Source organism: Myxine glutinosa, chromosome 5, assembly GCF_964187855.1.
Source record: "Myxine glutinosa chromosome 5, kmMyxGlut1.1, whole genome shotgun sequence".
NCBI classification, from domain to species: Eukaryota; Metazoa; Chordata; class Myxini; order Myxiniformes; family Myxinidae; genus Myxine; species Myxine glutinosa.
In genome coordinates, this window is record NC_136265.1 from 170,520,201 (window position 1) to 170,542,507 (window position 22,307).

The 22,307-nt window shown below is 46.1% G+C and overlaps 1 protein-coding gene across 1 annotated transcript in view; it reads right to left on the reverse strand.

Moving 5' to 3' along the window:
* LOC144892420 (CB1 cannabinoid receptor-interacting protein 1-like) overlaps positions 1 to 22,307 on the reverse strand; it is a 73,161-nt gene that overhangs the window by 32,747 nt on the left and 18,107 nt on the right. Inside the window, exon 2 of the mRNA XM_078779058.1 lies at positions 14,865 to 15,009. Coding sequence (XP_078635184.1) covers positions 14,865 to 15,009 — 145 coding nt within the window. The remainder of the gene's footprint in view (positions 1 to 14,864; positions 15,010 to 22,307) is intronic.

Consider the following 22,307-nt stretch of genomic DNA (forward strand, 5'->3'; position numbering starts at 1 on the left):
GAAAAATTGATGAAAATCTGAAATGGTTAAAAAAATGTTACGACCCGGACACACCCACACACACACACACACACACACACACGCACACACAAACAACTTCCGCTACGTGGGGGATGGGCTAATTAGAGGAGAAAAGAAAACCGAAAAGAGTTGCTTTGTCAGTTGGAGAGACAGCTATTGTATCGTCAGAACGAAAAGCGAAGGAAAGGTAGTGAAACGGAAGTTGTTCGAGATACTTTTGGCTAAACACCAGAAATATATATTAGTGAAAGAATAGGAAATGTTTTTTAGACAAAGGAATGCTTCGCCTCACAAATAAGAAATTTGCAATTATTTCGAGCGGAGATAGAGACTGAATGTGAGTCAGAGGAAGAAGATATTTTCCAGGTTTGATTTGCCACGTTCCTTACACGAATGGCCGAAGAGCAGATATGGTTGAACCAGGAATTATAGAGATAGTCTGAAAAGAGAAGGGGATACAAGCCTCCATTCCTGCAGCAATAACTTCAGCCATACGCTCTGGGGAGATAGAGAGAGATAGAGAGAGATAGAGAGAGATAGAGAGAGATAGAGAGAGATAGAGAGAGAGAGAGAGAGAGAGAGAGAGAGAGAGAGAGAGAGAGAGAGAGAGAGAGAGAGAGAGAGAGAGATAGAGAGAGATAGAGATAGAGATAGAGATAGAGATAGAGATAGAGATAGAGAGAGAGAGAGAGAGAGAGAGAGAGAGAGAGAGAGAGAGATAGAGAGATAGATAGAGAGAGAGAGAGAGATAGAGATAGAGATAGAGATAGAGATAGAGATAGAGATAGAGAGAGAGAGAGAGAGAGAGAGAGAGAGAGAGAGAGAGAGAGAGAGAGAGAGAGAGACATCGCCAGGGGAGAGGCTGTAATCCTCCCAAGGAAAGTCAAAATAGAATTTCCATAAGCCAGTGTAGCTATTAAAGTGCCAATACTAGCATTTAGAGAAAGCAGTCGGAGGAGTGGTAAGTAAAGAAACATCTACAAGAGTGTGAAAAAGAAACCAGTCGGGGGTGGAATTGTGTAGCTATAACGCAACGGATTGGAGGTGACCAACAGGTCCAGAGTATGGGGTAATCCGTTACACTGGGTATCCTGTCGTGATGATCTGGAGTACGGGTAGGGTGGTCGATTAATTTTCGCCAAATCACTAAGAATGGAAAACTTAAGAGCTTCAACTTCCCTCCCTCCTGCCCCCATCGTCTGTGTGGGAAGATTTCAACCATTTCCTGCGGTGTACATTGAAGTCTCCTAAATATAGGACTTCAGCTTAAGGGTGAGAGGATGTCACAGCATCATGGCAGAAATTTAGACAGTCAAAGAAAGTCGAAAGATTTGTAGAGTTAGTTACCGTACTTGACCATATGTAATCAACCGCTTGGGAATAAACCTTCCTTCTTTTAAACCTTGTGATTATGGGTTTGTGCAATTCATCGGCTAAGTGGAAAGCAAACGCTAATTGTGTCTTTCTTTGCTCCTCAGTGTTGACATCATCAGAGTTTAAGGGTTTTTCAAATATGTACTACATCTAAGATTCCCAAGACCATTTTAATGGAGCACTTACCCGTGTTATTTGTTTTTTACAATAAACTGCTCTACCTTTTCTGTTAATGTTGGATTTCATATCAAGCATTATATATATATATATATATACACACACATATCATTTCTCCATGGGCTTCATATCATCTCTCTTCATCAGGTTTCATACAAACGTCATCAACAGGGTGACTAAGTGTGAGAAAAACATGCAGGACACTCAGGCACCAGTCAAGCGGGCTCGCTACCTCACACCATCAGAGACTCCTCCTCACTCACCACATTCAAAACATCACTCAAGACCCACCTGTTCAACACTGCATTCAACATTTAACCCACAGCATCTAACCCCTGACTATCTCCTCTCCTTCTCCCTCCTTTGTGCTTTGAATATTTCCCTATTGATTCTTCTTTTTTTGCAATTGTCTTTATGTTTTGCTATGCATTATGTTTTGCACTCTGTCAAAGCGTCTTTGGGCTTCCTGAAAAGCGCTATATAAAATAAATGCATTATTATTATTATTATTATTGTGGGAAGTGTACTTTTGTACGTTTTATTTTGTGTTTTCATTGCTTCATGAGTTATCAAGTGACCACTATATTCGTCATGTGTGTTCGTCTGTCTGTGTGTGTGTCTGTGTGTCTGTCTGTCCGCAGCATAACTACCCGATGATATCATCCGATCTTGATGAAACTTGGGTGGGAGGCTGATATCTTGATCTAGTTGTGTCCTGCCTAGAGTGGGCGTATTGCGCCCATTGTGGGCGGAGCCACGCCCGAAAAAGATGTCTTTATCGATTTCAAGCTACATCTTCTCCGAGGGGTTTGGTGGAATCTGACAGGGGTTTCGATATTTGGTTAGGCCAATGTCATGTGTCTAGCCCCACGGAGCTCGATGTTTCATTTTTCTTTTCTTTTTTTCATTTCTTTTTTTTTCATTTCATTTTTCACCGAGTTTTCGGTATTGTGTAGCTAACTAACCTCATAACTGATTATACATTATTTTCTATCTCATTTCAAGGTCAGTAACCTTCATTTTGACATTTCTGGGCCTGGCCTGTCTGGGCTTGTTTCGGTTATAGTCCATCCTTTGTCATTGAATACCGCTCGCTCGTGAACCATCGTCGTCTCCCGACTTGTAGCTATTAAATTGTAGGATTTTGAATGTGTGTTTTTATAATACCAAGATCTATTTGAATAAATGTTATAAAATAAAAGTTCAATGCATGTAAATTGCTAAAATACAAAATATTGTTAGGGCAGTTTTGACGATTGTATCCCATCATTGCTTTTACCACAGACACTTAATCTCATTTGCTCACAATATAAAATGAAAGCAATTGAACATGTTCAGTAACAGTTACATCCAGAAACGCCAGATCGGGAGTGGGGCTGGGGGAGGGGGAAGGGTGGGCAATTTCCCCTCCTGCCTTTTGCCAGTAGGGTGGGTGGGGGTAGGATAGGGGTGGGCAGATAGTGCCTTATCACGCGAATTAAGTCATTCAAACTCCTGAGTCTCACGATCAGCCATGATCTTTCTTAGGCAAACCACATTTCAGAGTTGGCCTCCAAAGCCTGTGGCCGACTGGGCATCCTCCTTCGTACAAAGTCCTTCCTTGGCCCACCTGAACTATCCACCCATACCGCTTTCATCCGCACCTTGATGGAGTACTGCTCTCCCCTTTGGGCTGGCTCCCCTGCCTCGCATCTTGCTCAGCTCGACGCCATGGAAACAAAGGCCTTGAAGATGATTGAATCTCCCAAAATGAAGCTCAGTCAATGGGCCTATCACTTCGCCATCGCGGACAGGTCAGTAGTCACTCTGTCTTCTACCACTTCCTTTCTGGTCTTGCACCCTCTGCTCTTTCTGTGCTTTGTCACCCACTCTCCCCCCACCCTCCCACCCTTCACTCCCCCCACCCCCCCCCTCTCCTCCAAGTTTCTGCAGGGCACACATGGTCCACCATCAACTCCTTTCTGAAACTCCCTAAATCCTGTATCACTGATCACCTCCACTCATTTGTTCCCCTTTTTCCCCACCTGTTGAACCAACTTCCACATTCTCTTCATTGTTATTCTTCCCTCCAGGTCTTCAAGAGAACTGTTCACCACCATCTCAGATCTTCCAGAATCCAAAGCGATGATATTTTCTACCCTTGGTAACACCCCAATCCCTCCTCCATCTATATTTCCAGTTTTCCCGCTTTGGAGTTTCCTTCTGTATCCATCTTGTCCACCCCATGCATCTTCTCCTGCCACCCATTCTTCCCCACACACTTTGCTTGGCTAAGTCTTCCACTCTGCTGTTGGTGTCTGCCCACGTCTCTCTACTGTTCCTTATGCATCCTGTCCGGTCCTGATCCATTCAGTGTACTAGCTCTTCCACAAGCCTCGACTGCGTGTATCCCAAAAATGCCTGAAAAGGTCTGACGACATTCCTGAACTAACTGATATTTAGCAATGTCGTCAAGTGAGCTGATGCTGTCCGGTCCAGTTGTAGAATGAGAGTCGAGGGTTTCGAGAAATGCCCCTACCTTCTCAGATGCAAAAGACACAGGGTTGAGGAAAAGTTGGGTGAGACTGGGTAGGGTGGCTACAGAGAGTGAGGTATTGGGGACACAAGGTTCGCATTCGGCCTTCTCACGAGCAGAGTCAAGTGTGCTGCCATTTGAAGTGAGGGAAGAGATGGAGGGGGAGTATACTCCAGAGACAGACTTAACATGCACCACCAGGTTTTAGAGGAGGGAGACAAGTTTGATACACTGCTCACAATAAGTTAGGGATATTGTGGGAGTGAGTTTTTTTTTTTTATAGGGGTTACGGTTAGGGTATTGAAATCAAGAATGCTGTGTTTTGTCACACTCATTAATAACCATAGAATTAGGACCAACAACTTTTTTCAACATAATTAATACACAAAATCAACCACACCGAAGCACCTGCCAATATCCCTAACTTATTGTGAGTAGTGTAATTCAATCCTGAGGTTGGACAGATGTTGTTTTCTGGCTGTCCTGAGAGTGGACACACACTTGTTGTAGACATCGTGGACTGATTTGAGGTTGCCTTTGGTCGGATTTACCTCCTAAGAGGTGAATGCAGGTTGTTTCGAGGCAAGTTCCTCACCACGAGATTTAGTGTAGCGTGGGTGGGAGGATGGGTATGAAAATCGAAGATGAGATGGGATGAATCTGTGCATAAGAGAGAGCAGTTTTCTGTGGAAAAATTCCCAGGCTGCGTTGATATCAGTGGTAGTAGATGCAGGACACCAGTCCTGAAATACAATGGCTGGTTGCAGCCTGTGCTAGTTTGCCTGACTGAACTACCAGACTCACATGTGCTGAGACTGTTCTCTAAGAATGGCTAGAGAGATGTTGACTTTCACAAGCACATGATCAACTGAACCAATTGGAGCAGAGGAAGAGCATGAGACTGGCGGAAAAGTTGGTCGTCTCTAAATCCAGAAGGGAGGTGTGAAAGTCTAAATGGACTTCCTACTGTTAGGCTTTGATATATCTATGTAGCCAATAAAAGTGAAGCTTATACTTTGGTGATAAATATTTGATTAAATCTGCATAATGGATTACAGAAATTGCGCGTTTTCTGTTCTTAGAAATAAGGCTAACATTGATCATCTATGCAAGGAAAGAGATACAAGGTTTGAAAGGGTATTGAAATGTACAAAAGGCGAATGGAGCTGTTTTCATCAGACAAGAACAGATAGAGTCTCCAGGAGGCGCCATGCTGGGAAAAATAACAAGTCTGCACTTCTTCATCTTAAGATACTTATCCTCAATGGTCGGAGGTGTAATGATAACAGATGCCTTATTGAGTCCATGGTGCCAGTCTCTCTGCAAAACCCCTGACCTTTCCATTCCTCAGTCTGACTCCTGAGACAGCAGGAGATTTCCCTTGTTCCCAAAATTACTATAAAAAAGGAACTGCATTCAACCACTGGCTAGAAGATTGGCTGGACACGTTGTGTTGAATCTGTAATTGTATAAGTCGGTATAGTATTGTTAAACTTTGGTGTAATCCTTGTGGTATTCAAAGTGAATCTTCTCCGGGGAATTAAATCTTCAAAATTGTTCTTGGTGTGTGGACATTCGAATCGATACACCTTCGTCAGAGGATTTGACATTGACAGAAATCCAGCTGGAAACGTTTTTTTTTTTTTTTTTTTTTTTTTTTTGTATACAAGATCGAGGCTCGTGAAAGAGCGAACATTAATCACACAGAAAGACAAACCGACACATAAAACATATAACATCGGGAGCGGTAGACAAGATGGGGAGAGAGGGGGAAGGACACAAACACAACATTTGAGAGCAGGGACCGAGAGACATGGAGACATCGAGAGATCTGAGAGAGGGCGAGGGCTTTGGGGGGGGGGGGGGCATGGGAAGGGGGCGGTGGGAGAGGTATAAAACATATGGACACTGCCAGGACTTCCAGGAAAGAAGTTGGAATTTCAAACAAGGTGGATCTGGGGTGAATTAGCGGGGGTAGAAAAGATCAAGGTTTTGGATGGGGGAAGATAAGAGATGGTGGTGAACAGCTATTTTAAAGACCTGGAGGGAGGAGTGGGATTGAAGGGAGTGAGGGAGTTTGTTCCAGAGGCGGGAGAAAAGAGGAATGAAAGAGTGAAGGTGAGCAGAGAGCCGAGATTTCGGCAGTTTAACCATCAGAGGGTTGCTGGCAGATCTTGTGCGACCTGTAGGAATATTTGGGGGACACAGCACAGAGAGAGCTGGGGGTGCAAGGCCGGAGAGGAGTCGGTAGAAGACAGAAAGACCACCTACCTGCCTGCGGTGAGTGAGTGAAAGGCCCTCAGAGATAGCTTCATCGCGGGAGATTCCAATAATTCTGAAAGCTTTGGTTTCAACAGCGTGAAGCCGAGCTAGGTGTGAGGCAGGAGCACCGGCCCATAGGGGAGAACAGTATTCCATTGAGCTGCGGATGAAAGCCTTGTATGTGGTGAGGAGCTCAGGTGTGCCGAGGAAGGACTTCGCACGACGGAGGATGCCCAGTCGGCGACTGGCTTTGGAGGCCAGCTTGGAAATGTGGTTTTCCCAAGAAAGATCATGGCAGATAGTGAGACCCAAAATCTTGAGCGACAGAACTTCTTGGAGAGGATTGTTGAGAAAGTAGATGGGAGGGTTGTCCAGTCGATCTTTTCGGAGAGACATAGTAAGAGTGTGAGATTTGTCAGGATTGAAAGACATGTTCCACTTGTTTGACCAGTCTGTGATTTTGTCCAGGTCTTCAGAGAGTGAGGAGGCAGCAGACTGCCGATCTGAGGGAAGAGGAATGGAGCGGCAGAGAGTGGAGTCATCAGCAAAGAGATAGAGAGGATTTTCGAGAGAGTCAGAGAGATCATTGATGAAGACCAGAAAAAGCACGGGGCCCAGAACACTGCCTTGGGGAACTCCAGCCTGAACAGGAAGAGGAGATGAGAGAAACCCATTCAGGGCCACACGTTGACGACGACTAGAGAGGAAGTCCGCCAGCCATGCGTGGAGATTTCCATGGATACCAAAGGAGGAGAGTTTGGTGAGCAGAGCGGGGTGCCAGACCGTGTCGAAGGCACGTGATATGTCGAGGGAGACAGCTCTAATTTCCTGTTTGGCATTGAGGACCTCCATCCATTGTTGAGACAGCAGAAGCAGCATGTCCAGAGTAGAGTGACCTGGTCTGAAACCAAATTGATGATCAGAGATCAAGCCATTGGAGAAGAGGAAAGATTTCATATCCGAAGCAATGATGGATTCCATGACTTTGCTGATAATTGGGAGAAGGCTGATTGGTCTGTAGTTGCTAGGATCTGTTTTTGCACCTTTTTTGTGCAAAGCGGTGATGTTGGCTGATTTCCAAGCAGATGGCAGTTGACCTTGAGCAAAAGAGAGGGTGAAGAGAACAGAGAGAGGGTGAGATAGAGCAGCAGAGCAGGATTTTAGGACCCGTGGGCTGATGCCGTCGGGTCCAGTTGCAGAATCAGAGTCGAGGGTTGACAGAAACTTTTCCACCTTGTCAGGAGGAAAGGACACGGAGTCCAGGAGCAGCAGGGTACGACTGGGTATGGTGGGTACAGAGAGGGATGGGTTTGGGACACAAGATTTAGAGGCAAACACAGAGTTGAGGCATTCAGCTTTTTCACGTGCGGAGTCAGCTGTGTAGCCGTTTGAGGTAAGGGAGGGGATGGAGGGGGAACAAACACCAGAAACGGATTTGACCAGACGCCACCAGGATTTGGAAGAGGGAGACAGATAAGAGAGTTCGGTCTTGAGAACGGAGAGATATTGTTTCCTGGCTCTCCTGAGGGTGGACACACACTTGTTTCGGGCTTTGTGAAAGGAAATGAGATTTCCTTCCGTTGGATTTGCTTTCCAGGAGACGAAGGCAAGTTGTTTCTGGGCAACAGCCTCACCACAAGATTCCGTGTACCATGGACGGGAGGAAGGGTATGACAACTGAAGACGAGATGGGATAAATCTGTGCATGAGAGAGAGCAATTTACTTTGGAAGAATTCCCAGGATGAGTTGATGTCAGAGGTGGTAGAGATGGGAGACCAGTCCAGATGATTAATGGCTGCTTGAAGACCGTGCCAGTTGGCCTGAGTGAAATGCCAGACTCGTCGACGCTGAGCAGGCTCCCTGAGGATGGTCAGAGAGATGTCCACTTTCACAAGGACATGATCAGATGATCCGATTGGAGCAGAAGAAGAGCAGCAGACATTTTCAGGGAAGTTAGTCATAACCAAGTCCAGAAGAGAAGATGTTCCGTTGACTGAGATCCGGGTCGGGAAATTGACAGATTGTGTCAGTCCCAGTGAGTCGCAGAAGTCCTTTGCTGAAGAGCCATGGCTGGTGAGAGAGGTACCCACACCCAGCCAACTGGCATGGTGACAATTGAAATCACCACATATGAGGAAGAGAGAGTTGGGATGAGTAGATAGAAGTTGGTCCATATCATCAGACAGCGAGATGTCGATGGAGTCATCACTGTTTGGTGGACGGTACAACACACATATGAACAAGAGGTGGGAGCGAAGGGGAAGCCGTAGCCAGAGGTATTCCTGGGGGTGAGGTGGAGAGAGTGCAGTGCAGGGCGAGTGAGGAAGAGAGTTTTTGATAAAGATAGCAACCCCGCCTCCAGGACGAGGCTCAGGTCTATCATACCGGAGGAGGGAGTAGCCCGGGAGAGATACTATGGAATCAGAGACATCATAAAGGAGGAAAGTTTCTGTTAAGCAGATCACGTCTGGTTTGACAGAAGCAACCTGTATGGAGAGATCAGTTAAGTTTGAATGAAGGCCCCGGATGTTTGAGGTCCATACCGTTAATGAAGAGGAAGGGGGAGCATCAGATACAGAACAGGGGGGAGGAGGGGTAGGGTAAGATGTGGAAGAGGTGGAAGAGATAGGGAGAGCTGTTGAAGGTGTGTCAGAGATTTCAGAATAGCTCGGAGAAAGGGAAGGATGGGGCGGACAAAAGGTTTGATGGTGATTGGGTGAGCCACAATGAGGTGTTATTTGAGGAGGGGGAAGAGCGAGGCAGAAGGTTGGGGGAGATGGAGGTGAGAGTTTGAAGGGGGAAGAAGCGGGGAGGACGCTTTGAGGAGGGGGAGTGAGAGGGGGGAAATTGAGAAGCAATGAGGGTGGGGAGATTTGAAGGGGCGGGGTGAGGGGGGAGTTTGGGAGGGAAGGGACAAGGGGAGGGATTTGAAAGGGATGGGATATGGGGGAGATTTGGAGGGGAGGGGTGAGGCAGGAGTCTAGGAGGGGAGGGGCGAGTGGGCGTCTTGGCGGGGAGGGGTGAGGGGGTAGTTTAGGAGGGAGGGGGCAAGGGGGGAGATTTGAAAGGGATGGGTGATGGGGAAGATTTGGAGGGGAGGGGTGATGGGGAAGATTTGGAGGGGAGGGGTTATGGGGAAGATTTGGAGGGGAGGGGTGAGATTGGATTTTTGAAAGTGTACGATTTATGGGAAACGAACATTTATTGCAAAATGAGTTTCTTGTGACCTTCGAGTTAAAAATACGTTTAAGGACGCTGGATGGAGGATGGAGTGCAGGAGAGTTTAGGGAATGTAGAAAAAAGGCACTATAGGAGATGGATATTTTTTTTGGGATGAATTGATTTGGTGAGCAAGTCGAAAGCAGCCTTTTAAAGAAGAAGAAGAAAAAGGTGTTATAAAATATGACGGAATACATAACTTGAGGGGAAAGTGTAAACATTGAAGGTTAATGAGTGAAAACTATCTGGGGAAATGGGGGAGAAACACGTGGTCGAAGAACGAACGAACGAATAAGAATGAATAAACGAATGAGAACAGAGAAGGAAATTTTTTTTTTTTTTTTTTTTTTTGAGTTGAGATTTACACAAGGAAGTAGGCTATGGGTGAAAAGCCTGGGAATACAGAGAACGAAAGTTATTGGATCACAAACGACGGACCGCTGAGAGAAAAACAAAGCCTCAAGGTTGTACAGTGCACACTGTACAAGGCCTCAAGACACGACACGGCAAACCGACGATCAATTTATGAAAGATAAACACCGAGAAACAACCAAAGTTGCACACAATAACTTCGCACACCGAAAGATAAATACAGTTTCGACAAAATACAATTGTGAACAGACTTAACTTCGAAAAACGTGGAGACCGTGTGGAGCTTCGAAAATCCCTCCCACCGTCTCCGAGATCTCGCGAGATCCCCAATGTCAGTTTACAGATGAAGTCAGTCCCATGGGGACACAGAAGGCCTTTGCTAAAATGTCATGGCTGGTAAGAGGGACCAACACTCAGCCGTATGGCATGGTAACAATTGAAATCACCACATATGTGGAAGAGAGAGTTAGGATGAGTGGTTAAAAGTTGGTCCATGTTAACTGAGTCAGAAATGCAGATGGAGTCGTCAATGTTTGGAGGACGTGACAACACACAGATAATCATGAGGTGGGAGGGGAGAGGAAGTCGTAGCCAGAGGTACTCCTGGGAGAGGTATAAAACACATGGACACTGCTAGGACTTTCAGGAAAGAAGTCGGTATTTCAAAAAAGTGGATCTGGGGTGAATTAATGGGGGTAGAAAAGATCAGGGTTTTGTATGGGTGAAGATAAGAGATGGTGGTGAACAGTTGTTTTAAAGACCTGGAGGGAGGAGTGGGATTGAAGAGAGTGAGGGAGTTTGTTCCAGAGGTGGCAGAAAAGAGGAATGAAAGAGTGAAGGTGAGCAGAAAGTCTTGATTTTGGCAGTTTCACCAGAAGAGGGTTGCTGGCACATCTTGTGTGCCCTGCAGGAATATTTGGGGGACAGAGCACAGACAGAGCAGGGGGAGCAAGGCCGGAGAGGAGTCGGTCGAAGACAGAAAGACCACCTACCTGCCTGCGCTGAGAGAGAGAAAGGACCTCAGAATCAGCTTCATCGCGGGAGATTCCAATGATTCTGAATGCTTTGGTTTCAACCGCGTGAAGCCGAGCTAGGTGTGAGGCAGGAGCACCAGTCCAGAGGGGAGGGCAGCATTCCATTGAGCTGTGGATGAAAGCTTTGTATGTGGTGAAGAGCTCAGAAGTGCCCAGAAAGGACTTCACATGATGGAGGATGCCCAGTCGGCGATTGGCTTTGGAGGCCAGCTTGGAAATGTGGTTTTCCCAGGAAAGATCATGGCAGATATTGAGACCCAAAAGCTTGAGTGACATAACTTCTTCAACAGGATTGCTCAGAAAGTAGATGGGAGGGTTGTCCAGACGGTCTTTTCGGAGAGACAAAGTGAGAGTGTGAGATTTGTCAGGATTGAAGGACATGTTCCACTTGTTTGTCCAGTTTGTGATATTGTCCAGGTCTGCAGGGAGTGAAGAGGCTGCTGCCTGCCGATCTGAGGGTTGAGATATGGAGCGGCAGAGAGTGGAGTCTTCAGCAAAGATATAGAGAGGCTTTTCCAGAGAGTCAGAGAGATCATTAATAAAGACCAGAAAAAGCACAGGGCCCAGAACACTGCCTTGAGGAACTCCAGCCTGAACAGGAAGGGAAAAAGAGAGAATTCCATTCAGGGCCACATGTTGACTGCAACCAGAAAGGAAGTCTGCAAACCATGCGTGGAGGTTTCTATGGATACCATGCGAGAAGAGTTTGGTGAGCAGAGCGGGGTGCCAGACTGTATCGAAGGCACGAGATATGTCAAGGGAGACAGCTCTGATTTCCTGTTTGGCATTGAGGGCCTCCATCCATTGTTGAGACAGGAGAAGCAGCATGTCCAGAGTAGAATGACCTGGTCTGATTCCAAATTGATGATCCGAGATGAAGCCATTGGAGAAGAGGAAGGATTTGATGTCAGAAGCGATGGTCCATTCCATGACCTTGCTGATTATTGGGAGCAGGCTGATTGGTCTGTAGTTGCAAGGATCTGTTTTTGCACATTTCTTGTCTTCTCTTTGTCTTCTGTGAACAGGATATCTCAAAAAATTGTGCATGGATTTGGACAAAACTTGGTAGACAGATTTGGTGCGTGATACGGACTAAATGATTAGACTTTGGTGAAGATCCGGATCTGAATCCGGATCCAAGAATTCTTTAAGTAATTCTTCACCATTGAGAAATGGGGCCAAAAACAATATATAGCATGATATTAAAGCGCGGCGTTACGCGCGCTGCTTGTGAGCAAGGAGGAAGCGGACAAGCGGTAACATATAAACGTCTTTATTGTAAGACTACACTGTAACACTGAACTCCTCCGGGCTGGTCGCCCGGTGTATATCATGAGGCCAAGCCTACCCCTCGGGCGTGGCCACCGCCCACTTGGTGCGTGGAATGATGTCACCACGCCAGTGGGCTTTTGTGTCCGCCACAATATCTCAAATAGTTGTGGATGAATTATAACAAAACTTGGGTGGATGAGTTGGATATACGACAAGAACAAGCCGATTAGATTTTGGTTCAGGTCAGCAGATCCAGCCTATCAGTGGATACAAAACGTAAAGTGCTCAGCGTGGCGGAGGTGTGCTCTCTACCTCGTGCCATTCTAGTTACCCATGCATTTTGTACTTGTTAATGAGAATCTGTGTTGGGATAATCAGGGAATGGTAATTCCCTAGTGCTAGATTAATTGGCACACAAATCCGTTGGATGGGTGAATTGGGAAAAGCGCAATGATTGTGCCAACAATAAAAGCGAATCGCCGACAAAACTCAGCTCGGCTTTTCCTGTCGACAGATTCTCCACAACTGTGCGGTCTTGACCGCAGGCAGGTGTGCAAATTACAGGCCGATGGGTTGACCTCTTGTCCCCTATTCAGATGGTGAGTGTGTCGGTCTTCAGAGGCCCGTGCCCTGTGACAATATGTACGTACGATATATATCCCAAAATGGATTATGTGAGAAAGTCGTTCAGATGCTATTAAAAGCTGATATCTGTCCAATGCAGTTTTGCAATTTCACAGTTTATATGATCAAGACGAGAGCACATATAAAGTGGAGAGCCAGTGTGAGCAAGGGAAGTTGGGGCCACAACATGCACATTAGAATATTGTTGCGTTTGTGGGAAAATGGGGCCTTTAGCTCAAGTGCATGAACAATGTTAAGTGCTATTTATTTGTCTTCGGTAATAAATGCTGGGTTAACTGTGGAGCACCTCCTTTTTTGTGGAGCATTCATTACGCAAGACAAATAAACCGCATTTAAAATTATTCATGCACCTAAGCTAATAGCTCCTCCTCCTTTTCCCACAAACACAACAACATTATCTTGATTTGTTGTGCTGCATAATGATTTCATTTGTTCAAACAACAAATGATCTGCATACATTTTAACTACAACAAAGTACTGCTTTCTCAAAAATAACACTAGATGGCGTCTCCCACCAACGATCACTACTTCTTCTTTTAACGTCTCAATTATTCCCACCTTGTAGGGTCAGATAAGGAACGATTTTAGGCCAAGTATTTCACGAACCGGCTATGCAGGCCTGACGTTCGACTGAAGGTGTCAGAAAATAATTTATTCAGCGTGCCAGTGATAAGTCTCCTCTTCCTTGCTAAAGACACTGTAGAATCTATAACATCCACCACCGACCTACTTTCGGCTTAATGTCCTTCCGATGTTTGGTGCATATATACTGTAGTTGCCTCATCCAGCACAAAGTGTTCGGATCTCATCTCAAAAGCTTTTTCAACAATATTTGGTGAAATTAGGATGCAGGTTAACTGCAGTTTAGAGAGTTTATAAACGACAAGTCAGGAGACGACGATGGTTCACGAGCGAACGGTATTCTTCGGTTCGATTTCGGAAATTCGGTTCGATTCCGACAACTTTGAAAGTTTGACCTTTGTGACCTTGAAATGTCAAAACGAAGGTTACTGACCTTGAAATGAGATAGAAATAATGTATAATCAGTTATGAGGTTAGTTAGCTACACAATACCGAAAATTCGGTTAGATTCCGACAACTTTGAAACTTTGACCTTTGTGACCTTCAAAGGTCAAAGGTCGAGGATTCTGAAATTTGTTGGAAAACTTGTATTTCATTATGTATGTGATAATATAAGATCATGTACGACATTTCACCCAATCAGGAAGCGAACAATGTAATAAAACCATCAAAAATCGACTTTTCTAAATTCTGTGACCTTGTGACCTTGACCTTGGGGCGAAAATGAAAAATCTAGCTGCGTGGGGCTAGACACATGACATTGGCCTAACCAAATACCGAAACCCATGTCAGATGCCACCAACTCCCTCGGATTAGATGTAGCTTGAACTCGATTACCCCCTAAAAAGACATCTTTTTCGGGCGTGGCTCCGCCCACATTGGGCGCAATACGCCCACTCTAGGCAGGACACAACTAGATCATGATATCAACCTCCCACCCAAGTTTCATCAAGACCGGATGATATCATCGGGTAGTTATGCTGCGGAAAGACAAACACACACACAGACACACACACATGACGGATATAGTGGTCACTTCATAACTCGTGAATCAATTACCAGATGTACAAAAACAACCGCTGATCACTGTCTCCTTTGGTGGCCGGTTGGTGTCCCAGTCCCGAATGATGCCGTAATCCCATATACTTTAACGACTTATTTGATCTTAACTTATTTGCCATTCAGGAAGTATACGTGTCCAGCTCTTCCATCTGCCAAAAGTAATGCAGAAAATAAACAATGCCTCTCCATGATCCTCCAACATTGCAGATACCGTTCTGTCAATCACAGTGTCATAGTAAGAAAAATAATTGTGATTTATATGATCGAGACATGCAAAGGCAGAGACATCCATCTTGACTCGAGCATAATGTTGGAAGTGAAAGCTCACCTTCAAGCATACTGCTGTTGGCTGCCGTTCACCGCTTTTTGTTGCCATCAGATCCTCAGTGTCCCACGAGCCACTGTACTTCACCTCACTCGCATCCCGAGACGCCTCCTCGAGAGAGATGTCACATTCTCCAATCACGATGGTTCTGTCAAACAATTAATGAAGACAACAATGTTGCAGAACTAATACAAACAATTTGAATCGTTGTCGCAAATGTTTGAAAGCAAGAAATATTTCCCTCAAGGTTTTCTCAATATGAGGCAAGGCAAGGTAGATTTTTGTTTGTGATGTACATGGTCACGCCAATGCCTGACTACATTTTTAAAAACATGACCAAGTGTCCTGAAGTACATCTGGATCAGGAGCAACAGTCTGAAACGTCATAAAATATTGAAATTTTGTTGATGCGCAGAATCTGGTCATGTGATTGGTTGAATGGAAGCCCTCTGGACGCTGATTACAGAAATACATGTTTACAGGTCATGTTTTACAGGTTATAGGTCATCTTTTGGCTGAGGGCATGGCTGTGCTGCTGATGCAAAGTCCTTTGTAGGTTGGGGCAGGAACTTTTTGTCTTTTAGGCCTCATTTCGACCCCTTAATAAGAGCAGATTTTGATGCAGCCAATACACCTTCGTTGGGCATCAGATATGAAGCTTGTGGCCAAATTTCTTTAAAATTGTGTGTTTGGTTCAAGCGATAATGATTGAAGTGTTTACAGACTCACTGACAGACTGACTGACTGACAGACAGACTTACCTATGGACAATGCTCGATCACATAAGATCACCGGACTAAAGACCATGTGAGCTAATAATATCAAAGTACCCAAAGTTATATGGGCTGGCAGGATGGCCGAGAGGAATGTACATTTGCATCTAAGCTATCTAGTCTGGGTTAAAATCTTGGCCAAGCTATGAACTGTCATCCTGATGTTTCACATTTGGCATGCGGGTTCATACATCATTGTGTGCACCATCAATCAGATGGATGTGAAAACTGGGCATCCTGTCTGCCAGCATTAGTTGGTGGATGTTAAAGATCCTACGCTAGATGGTAGTTGGTGGATGTTAAATGTCCCTTGTTATGAGTAGGCGGGTTATCACTGGCACCCTGAACAAATTTACAAATTCCTGCTCTAACAGGCCATCAGTAGCACAGCAGCACCCCAGCAATGATGCAACTACGCCGCCATGTGCTGCATATAGGAGATGATGATGACCCCAAAGTAAATTGCAGTTGGGAAAACCACATTCTGGACAAAAGACAAGACATAACCATGATACGAGACAGGTAATGCTATAATTTTACACAGCATACATCGGAAGTAAATTCCATAAAGTAAAACCTATTGTTCTATATACCACCGACAAAATCAATATCAAATCACTCTAGCACATTTAACCACCTCCCTCCCAACCACAACCTCTTCAGCCCAGCCCAAGCTTGTTACAGCAGACAAAGCCTGCCGAGCATGACATATCCTATTCTACAGTGAAAACGTGTCCTCTTTACATCACTGAAATCTCACTAACGCAGGATCACGGGAATGCAGTATTTACACAAAAGAGACGTTTGTGAAATGATGTCATGATGATGCCACAATGTGCCATTGCCACATGCGCTATCCTCACAGAATACAATTTGAGTGGTGGTATTGTTATGTCGGTGGGGTAGAGTGATATATAGAGTCAGGTAGATCTGTATAGGTATCATGCTCCGATTGTCGTGTAGAAACCTTGATGTAATAAGTTCTGTTTAGACCGTGTGTTCGGATTAAGCTTGTATATTTGTCCTGATTACGAGGAATGGGGCGTGTTAACCAGTGTAGGGATGATGTTAATTCCCCTGTTCGTGAGACTTGTGATTTATCCGTTGTCCCTTATGGCACCGCACATAGACACTGGTCAGGCCCATTAGTACACTAATTAATAAATACAGTAAAAACTAACTGGAAGCCAGGCATCAGGTACCAGGGCTAACAACACTGCCTGGTTGAACACACATCGCACAGGCAGGCCGGGAGCCACGCCCAGAACGACTCGCTATTGGGCGGGAGTCGACCAATTGGAAGAGCGTGGCCAATGACGGAAGATGAAGCAAGGCGCAAGGCGTGGCAAGAAGCGGCTGACTGATTGGTGAAGAGAAAGGAACCAGGGGCATCACGCCGATTGGCAGGGTACGCCGATTATGTCAAAGGGCGGACTGCGTGTGATAGGTGGAGAGCGAAACACAGTAGTGGTGGCCTGCGGGCATTGGTGGAGAGAGGCAGATGACGTCACGAGGGAACGTTAAAAGTGGAGAGAGACCGACATTTTCCTCTCTCTGTCCTCTTGCGCTGGACCCTCTGTTGCTGTGGACGTTCTCTTACTCTGGTGCCTGCCTGCGAGTGTGTGCTGACGATTCTCCCCCCTATCTTCACGTTCTAGACCTCGGTGTAGGCAACGGTGTGCCAAGACCTTGCGGGGGATTGTGAGGAGGCCGAGTTTGGCAGGTGGAAACGACGTGCGGCTGGCCGCTGGAGAGCAGCGAGGCCTCATGAACGGGGGCGTGCGAGGCCTGTTTTTGCATCAACGGCCGGGCAGTTCCCGCCAACGCACCGGATGAGTTGACAAAGCCTGATGAGACCCCGAGCTGGTTGAGCTACGTGCGTGCACGCACACACACACACACACACACCCACACGGTTATTTTTATTGATCTTTCCTGTGTCCGTGAAGTCTGGTGAGGGAGCGTTCCATTTGGGACATTTATTTACCGTCGCGTTTCTTGTTACCGGCATTCCGTTTAATAAAAATATATATATAACCACCTTTAGAGGCCATTTTTCCTCGCAAAGCGGGGGTTGGCCTTTCTCGGGAACCGTGGTTGTTGTTGTTTTTTGGTCCCCTTTTTGAAGCAATGTTTTACGGCCGGATGCCCTTCCTGACGCCAACCCTTTTTGCCGCCTTTAACGACAAACAGCGAATTACCAGTGAACTGGTACTCAAACCAATTTAATAAACCGTTTAATAAACCTGTTTATTTTTGTGCATTTTAAATCCCCCTCGGTTTGAGTTAATTTTTGCAGGTTTGAAGACTGCTCGGCGGGATCACACCAGGTAAGGCTTTCCAGCTTCTTCTTCTTCTTCTTTCTTCCTCTCGTGCGTATATACTAGTACAATCCGCTATTAGAACTGAACGCCTCCATTAATGCTCGATTGCTGTCCATGATTTTTCGGTCTTCACCGAGGGGAATCACACGATAGTATTTTCGTATATAATAGGGACAGGCACCATAGGAATAGGTCCAGATGCCAAGTTGTGTATTAACAAGTGCTGAACTATGATATATTTTATGAACAAGCTGGTATTAACAAGTGCTGCACTATGATATATTTTATGAACAAGCTGGTATTAACAAGTGCTGCACTATGATATATTTTATTAACAAGCTGGTATTAACAAGTGCTGCACTGTGATATATTTTATGAACAAGCTGGTATTAACAAGTGCTGCACTATGATATATTTTATGAACAAGCTGGTATTAACAAGTGCTGCACTATGATATATTTTATGAACAAGCTGGTGTTAACAAGTGCTGCACTATGATATATTTTATGAACAAGCTATTATTAACAAGTGCTGTATTATGATATATTTTATTAACAAGCTGGTATTAACAAGTGCTGCACTGTGATATATTTTATGAACAAGCTGGTATTAACAAGTGCTGCACTATGATATATTTTATTAACGAGCTATTATTAACAAGTGCTGCACTATGATATATTTTATGAACAAGCTGGTATTAACAAGTGCTGTATTATGATATATTTTATTAACAAGCTGGTATTAACAAGTGCTGTATTATGATATATTTTATTAACAAGCTGGTATTAACAAGTGCTGCACTATGATATATTTTATGAACAAGCTGGTATTAACAAGTGCTGCACTATGATATATTTTATGAACAAGCTATTATTAACAAGTGCTGTATTATGATATATTTTATTAACAAGCTGGTATTAACAAGTGCAGCACTATGATATTGTTACGGACACGACTTTGATGTTATGGCGGGCCGAGCGGAATGGCCGCCGTGTTCGCACAAGTTACCCGATTACACTCGAACGTTGGCCGAATCGCGCTATGCTAAATCAATGAAGGAAAGGACACAACGGCTGGGTTAAATGACATGACACCAGGGGTACAGTTCTCAAGACCTCCGGAGGAGGTTATAATATGGGTTTGCAGAATGTTTAGATTACACGGACAAGAGGTACAGCACAGAAAGGTGGGCACTTAGACACGGTCTTATCTTATTCCCGACAGACCACAGACAAACGGGACAAGACTGACTCACACAGGGATTGATGGCAAGGAAGGGCAGAATCGATGGCTCAAGGTGCACCTTGGCTCAGGGGCAGAATCGACCCGGTCCGGTCCAAAGAGGCGGGAGGTATCCAGCGCTTGGAGGTGGCGACTTCTCTCTCCAAGCTGGGGGCGCATCTGACGTCACCTCCGGTAAGTGGCTGCGTATATCCAGCGGGGAGTGACACGCCCTCGGCTCGTTAGCTCCGCCCCAGATGGAATCGGTCTGCCGCTTCTTATTGGGTGCGGGGGGGGTTACCGGGCTCCGCCCTTGACGAGGAGCTGACAGTCAGCCCCTGTGTGGTAACCCCGTCGGAGCACATGGGCAATGGCGGCTAACCAAGCCGGAGTGAGGACGCACACTCCCCGCGCCGCCGCCGCGCTGCCCCCCGCTGTTGTTGTAGTTGTTGTTGTAGTTCCATGAGTAAGAGATGCGGGGAGGTATTGGGAGGTCCTAAACTCACTACTGGTGCCATACAATCACATTCTGGTGCAACGAAGAGTCAGAATTAATGGAAACGAGTCCTTAACTGACATAGACTAAGAATAACTAGCAAGATGTCCGAAAGTTGTCTACGTGAGATGCGGTGGACCTGGGCACGACATTTAATGGGGAAAAAAGGGGAAGGTCAGTTCTACAGAGTATTGTTTACAGACAATGGGACTAGGGAATGGGGGATTGGGGATAGTTGGGGAGTATTGGGGAAATAGGGGAATATTTACAAGCGGATATGGATGGAGGCCAAATCCCATATCCGCAACATTGCACCCTTCTCTACCTCGGGGCGTCCCGACCCGATAAATTTTTACCTACTTTAGTGTGGCACTCAGATGTAGTTCCCTCTACTATTAACTCAACCCTGAGTGCGACAGTTTTACAGATGTTCACAAATGAGTAAATATGTCCCCCTGCGACGTTGCACCCTTCTCCTCACAGAAACACACCCACAGGATAACCGAATCACGGAAAGAATTCTCAAACTAAACATACAGCCGGTAGGGAGCATCATTTATACAAGATTACACTGATATTTACACTACGATCCAGGACCTGTTTTTGGAGGAACACATGCAGATGGTATGCATAGAGAGAGCACGCATGCCAGCATCGATACACCAACCCACGAGTGCTCTGTGGCATTACGGCCTTTAATAATGTGCAGAGCACCCCGTTCAAGCACCAAAAGCACCACCCCATCATGTACAGTCAGCACCATCCGGTGCACCAATAAAGTGTTCAATAATCACCGGTGGTGTCGCAGCCGGCCGATGTTCTGCCGCTGGTCTTGCCTTGGAGCCCACTTGGTGTTCTGGCTTCCTTCAAAAATAAAGAAAGGCGCCAACCGCGTCCATTTCTAAATTGTGGCCGTCAGGGGGCCAACTATTAGTGGTTCACCTGTATGGCATAGGTGCCACGTTGACCCATAGGTCCATCCACGGGTGGTTCTTGGCCGCAAAAGAACTGCGGTCCATTGTGGGTGGCCACCAAAATTGCGGTCCATATGGTGTATCGATCCAGGCAGCAGCAGCGAAAGTGCAGGCCCACAACTGCGGAGCCAGCACCTCTCTCTCCTCTCTCTCTGCCCCAAAGCCAGATCCTCGGAGGTGGGAGACAAAAGAAGAAGACAAGTGAGTAAGGTGGTAAGGGCGCAAAAGTGCACGCAATACAAGATGATGCACACTGGGGGCACATGGGAACCAGGTGAGACAGGTACGTTCCTACCGTATGCCCCCCCCCCCCCACCAGGTAACCTACATTGCCCCTCCCTTACCCCTTACTGTATCCACCAAACACAACACTACCCATAAACATCTACTTTACAAATCAACAAACGTCCCTACTGTCTTCCCCGTTCCTCCCATAAACCAAATTCGTCTTCTCTCCCTCCTAACCAATCAAATTTGCCATTTTCAACTCTCATCAAAATTTGCCATCACCAATTCATCATCAGTCCCTCCTCAGGAGGGAGAGATGGAATCACCCCAATGTCTCATCCACGTCGTGATGCGTCTCACAAATCCAACAGCAATTCTCACTTCCTGCAACACAGAACAAAGAAAACACAGGTGTGGAGTCATCATCATCACCTCAGGTAAGTGGCTGCGTATGGTGCGACAGGTTCATCAATCCTAACTATTTCCTAAATGACTTTAACAACTTTACATTACCCGGGGTCTTTCTCCTGCCAAACCATTGGCCCTCTTACACTATGGGTTCTAAAAACCAATTCCCATTGCCCAAACTGTGGTGCTTTTCAATTTGGGGTCTCACTCCCCCGATTCATCTCCCGGTGCCTTCGCACAATTTCTGGGCTGTGACGTGTAGCTCTCCCAGCAGGTCTACCCACCTGCACACCTCCACCACTGCGGTTGCCACCCGAGCTTACCTAGCTCCTCACCCTAACCTAACTAACTGGGGAAGGCCCTCTCGCACTCTCACCCCCTCAGTGCCCTCTCTGGCACGGGCTGCCCGATCCACACCCGGGATCCTCAGGCACCCACTGACACTAACGGCTCCCAGAGCCCACCTGCGGCCTCACCTGGCCGACATCCTCACAGTGGTGGAGTGCCCAAACCAACTACACACACTAACAGGCTACACGCCCAGCCATTTCCACAACACTAATGCACCCATCCACAATACCATTCTGCAACCGCACCACAAATGCCAATATCCAACCACAATTTACCTATACCCTCTACCTAACACTTACACTACCCGCCCCGGGTATCCGTGATGGGGGTCCACTCTTCCCCCATTCACACCTTCGCACCATGCACACCACTCCGTACCACTTACTCCAACTCTCTCCACACACCTCATTCTCTGCTCCATATATTCCACACACCTGTACTTGCACACCTGTGCTCTCACACCTGGTGCCACCTGCACCCTTCTCTCCCCAAGCGCATTCGCGCTGATCCACACACTCACTACTCCACACACCTTTCCAGTTCTCACACAGCATCATCTCATCTAACTACTCCCCTCTGAAACTTGCGCTTCCCAGTCGTCCCTTTAAACTATTGCGCTCCCTCGTCATTATCATCCACCCTAATCTACCTGCGTCCCCACTACAGGTATC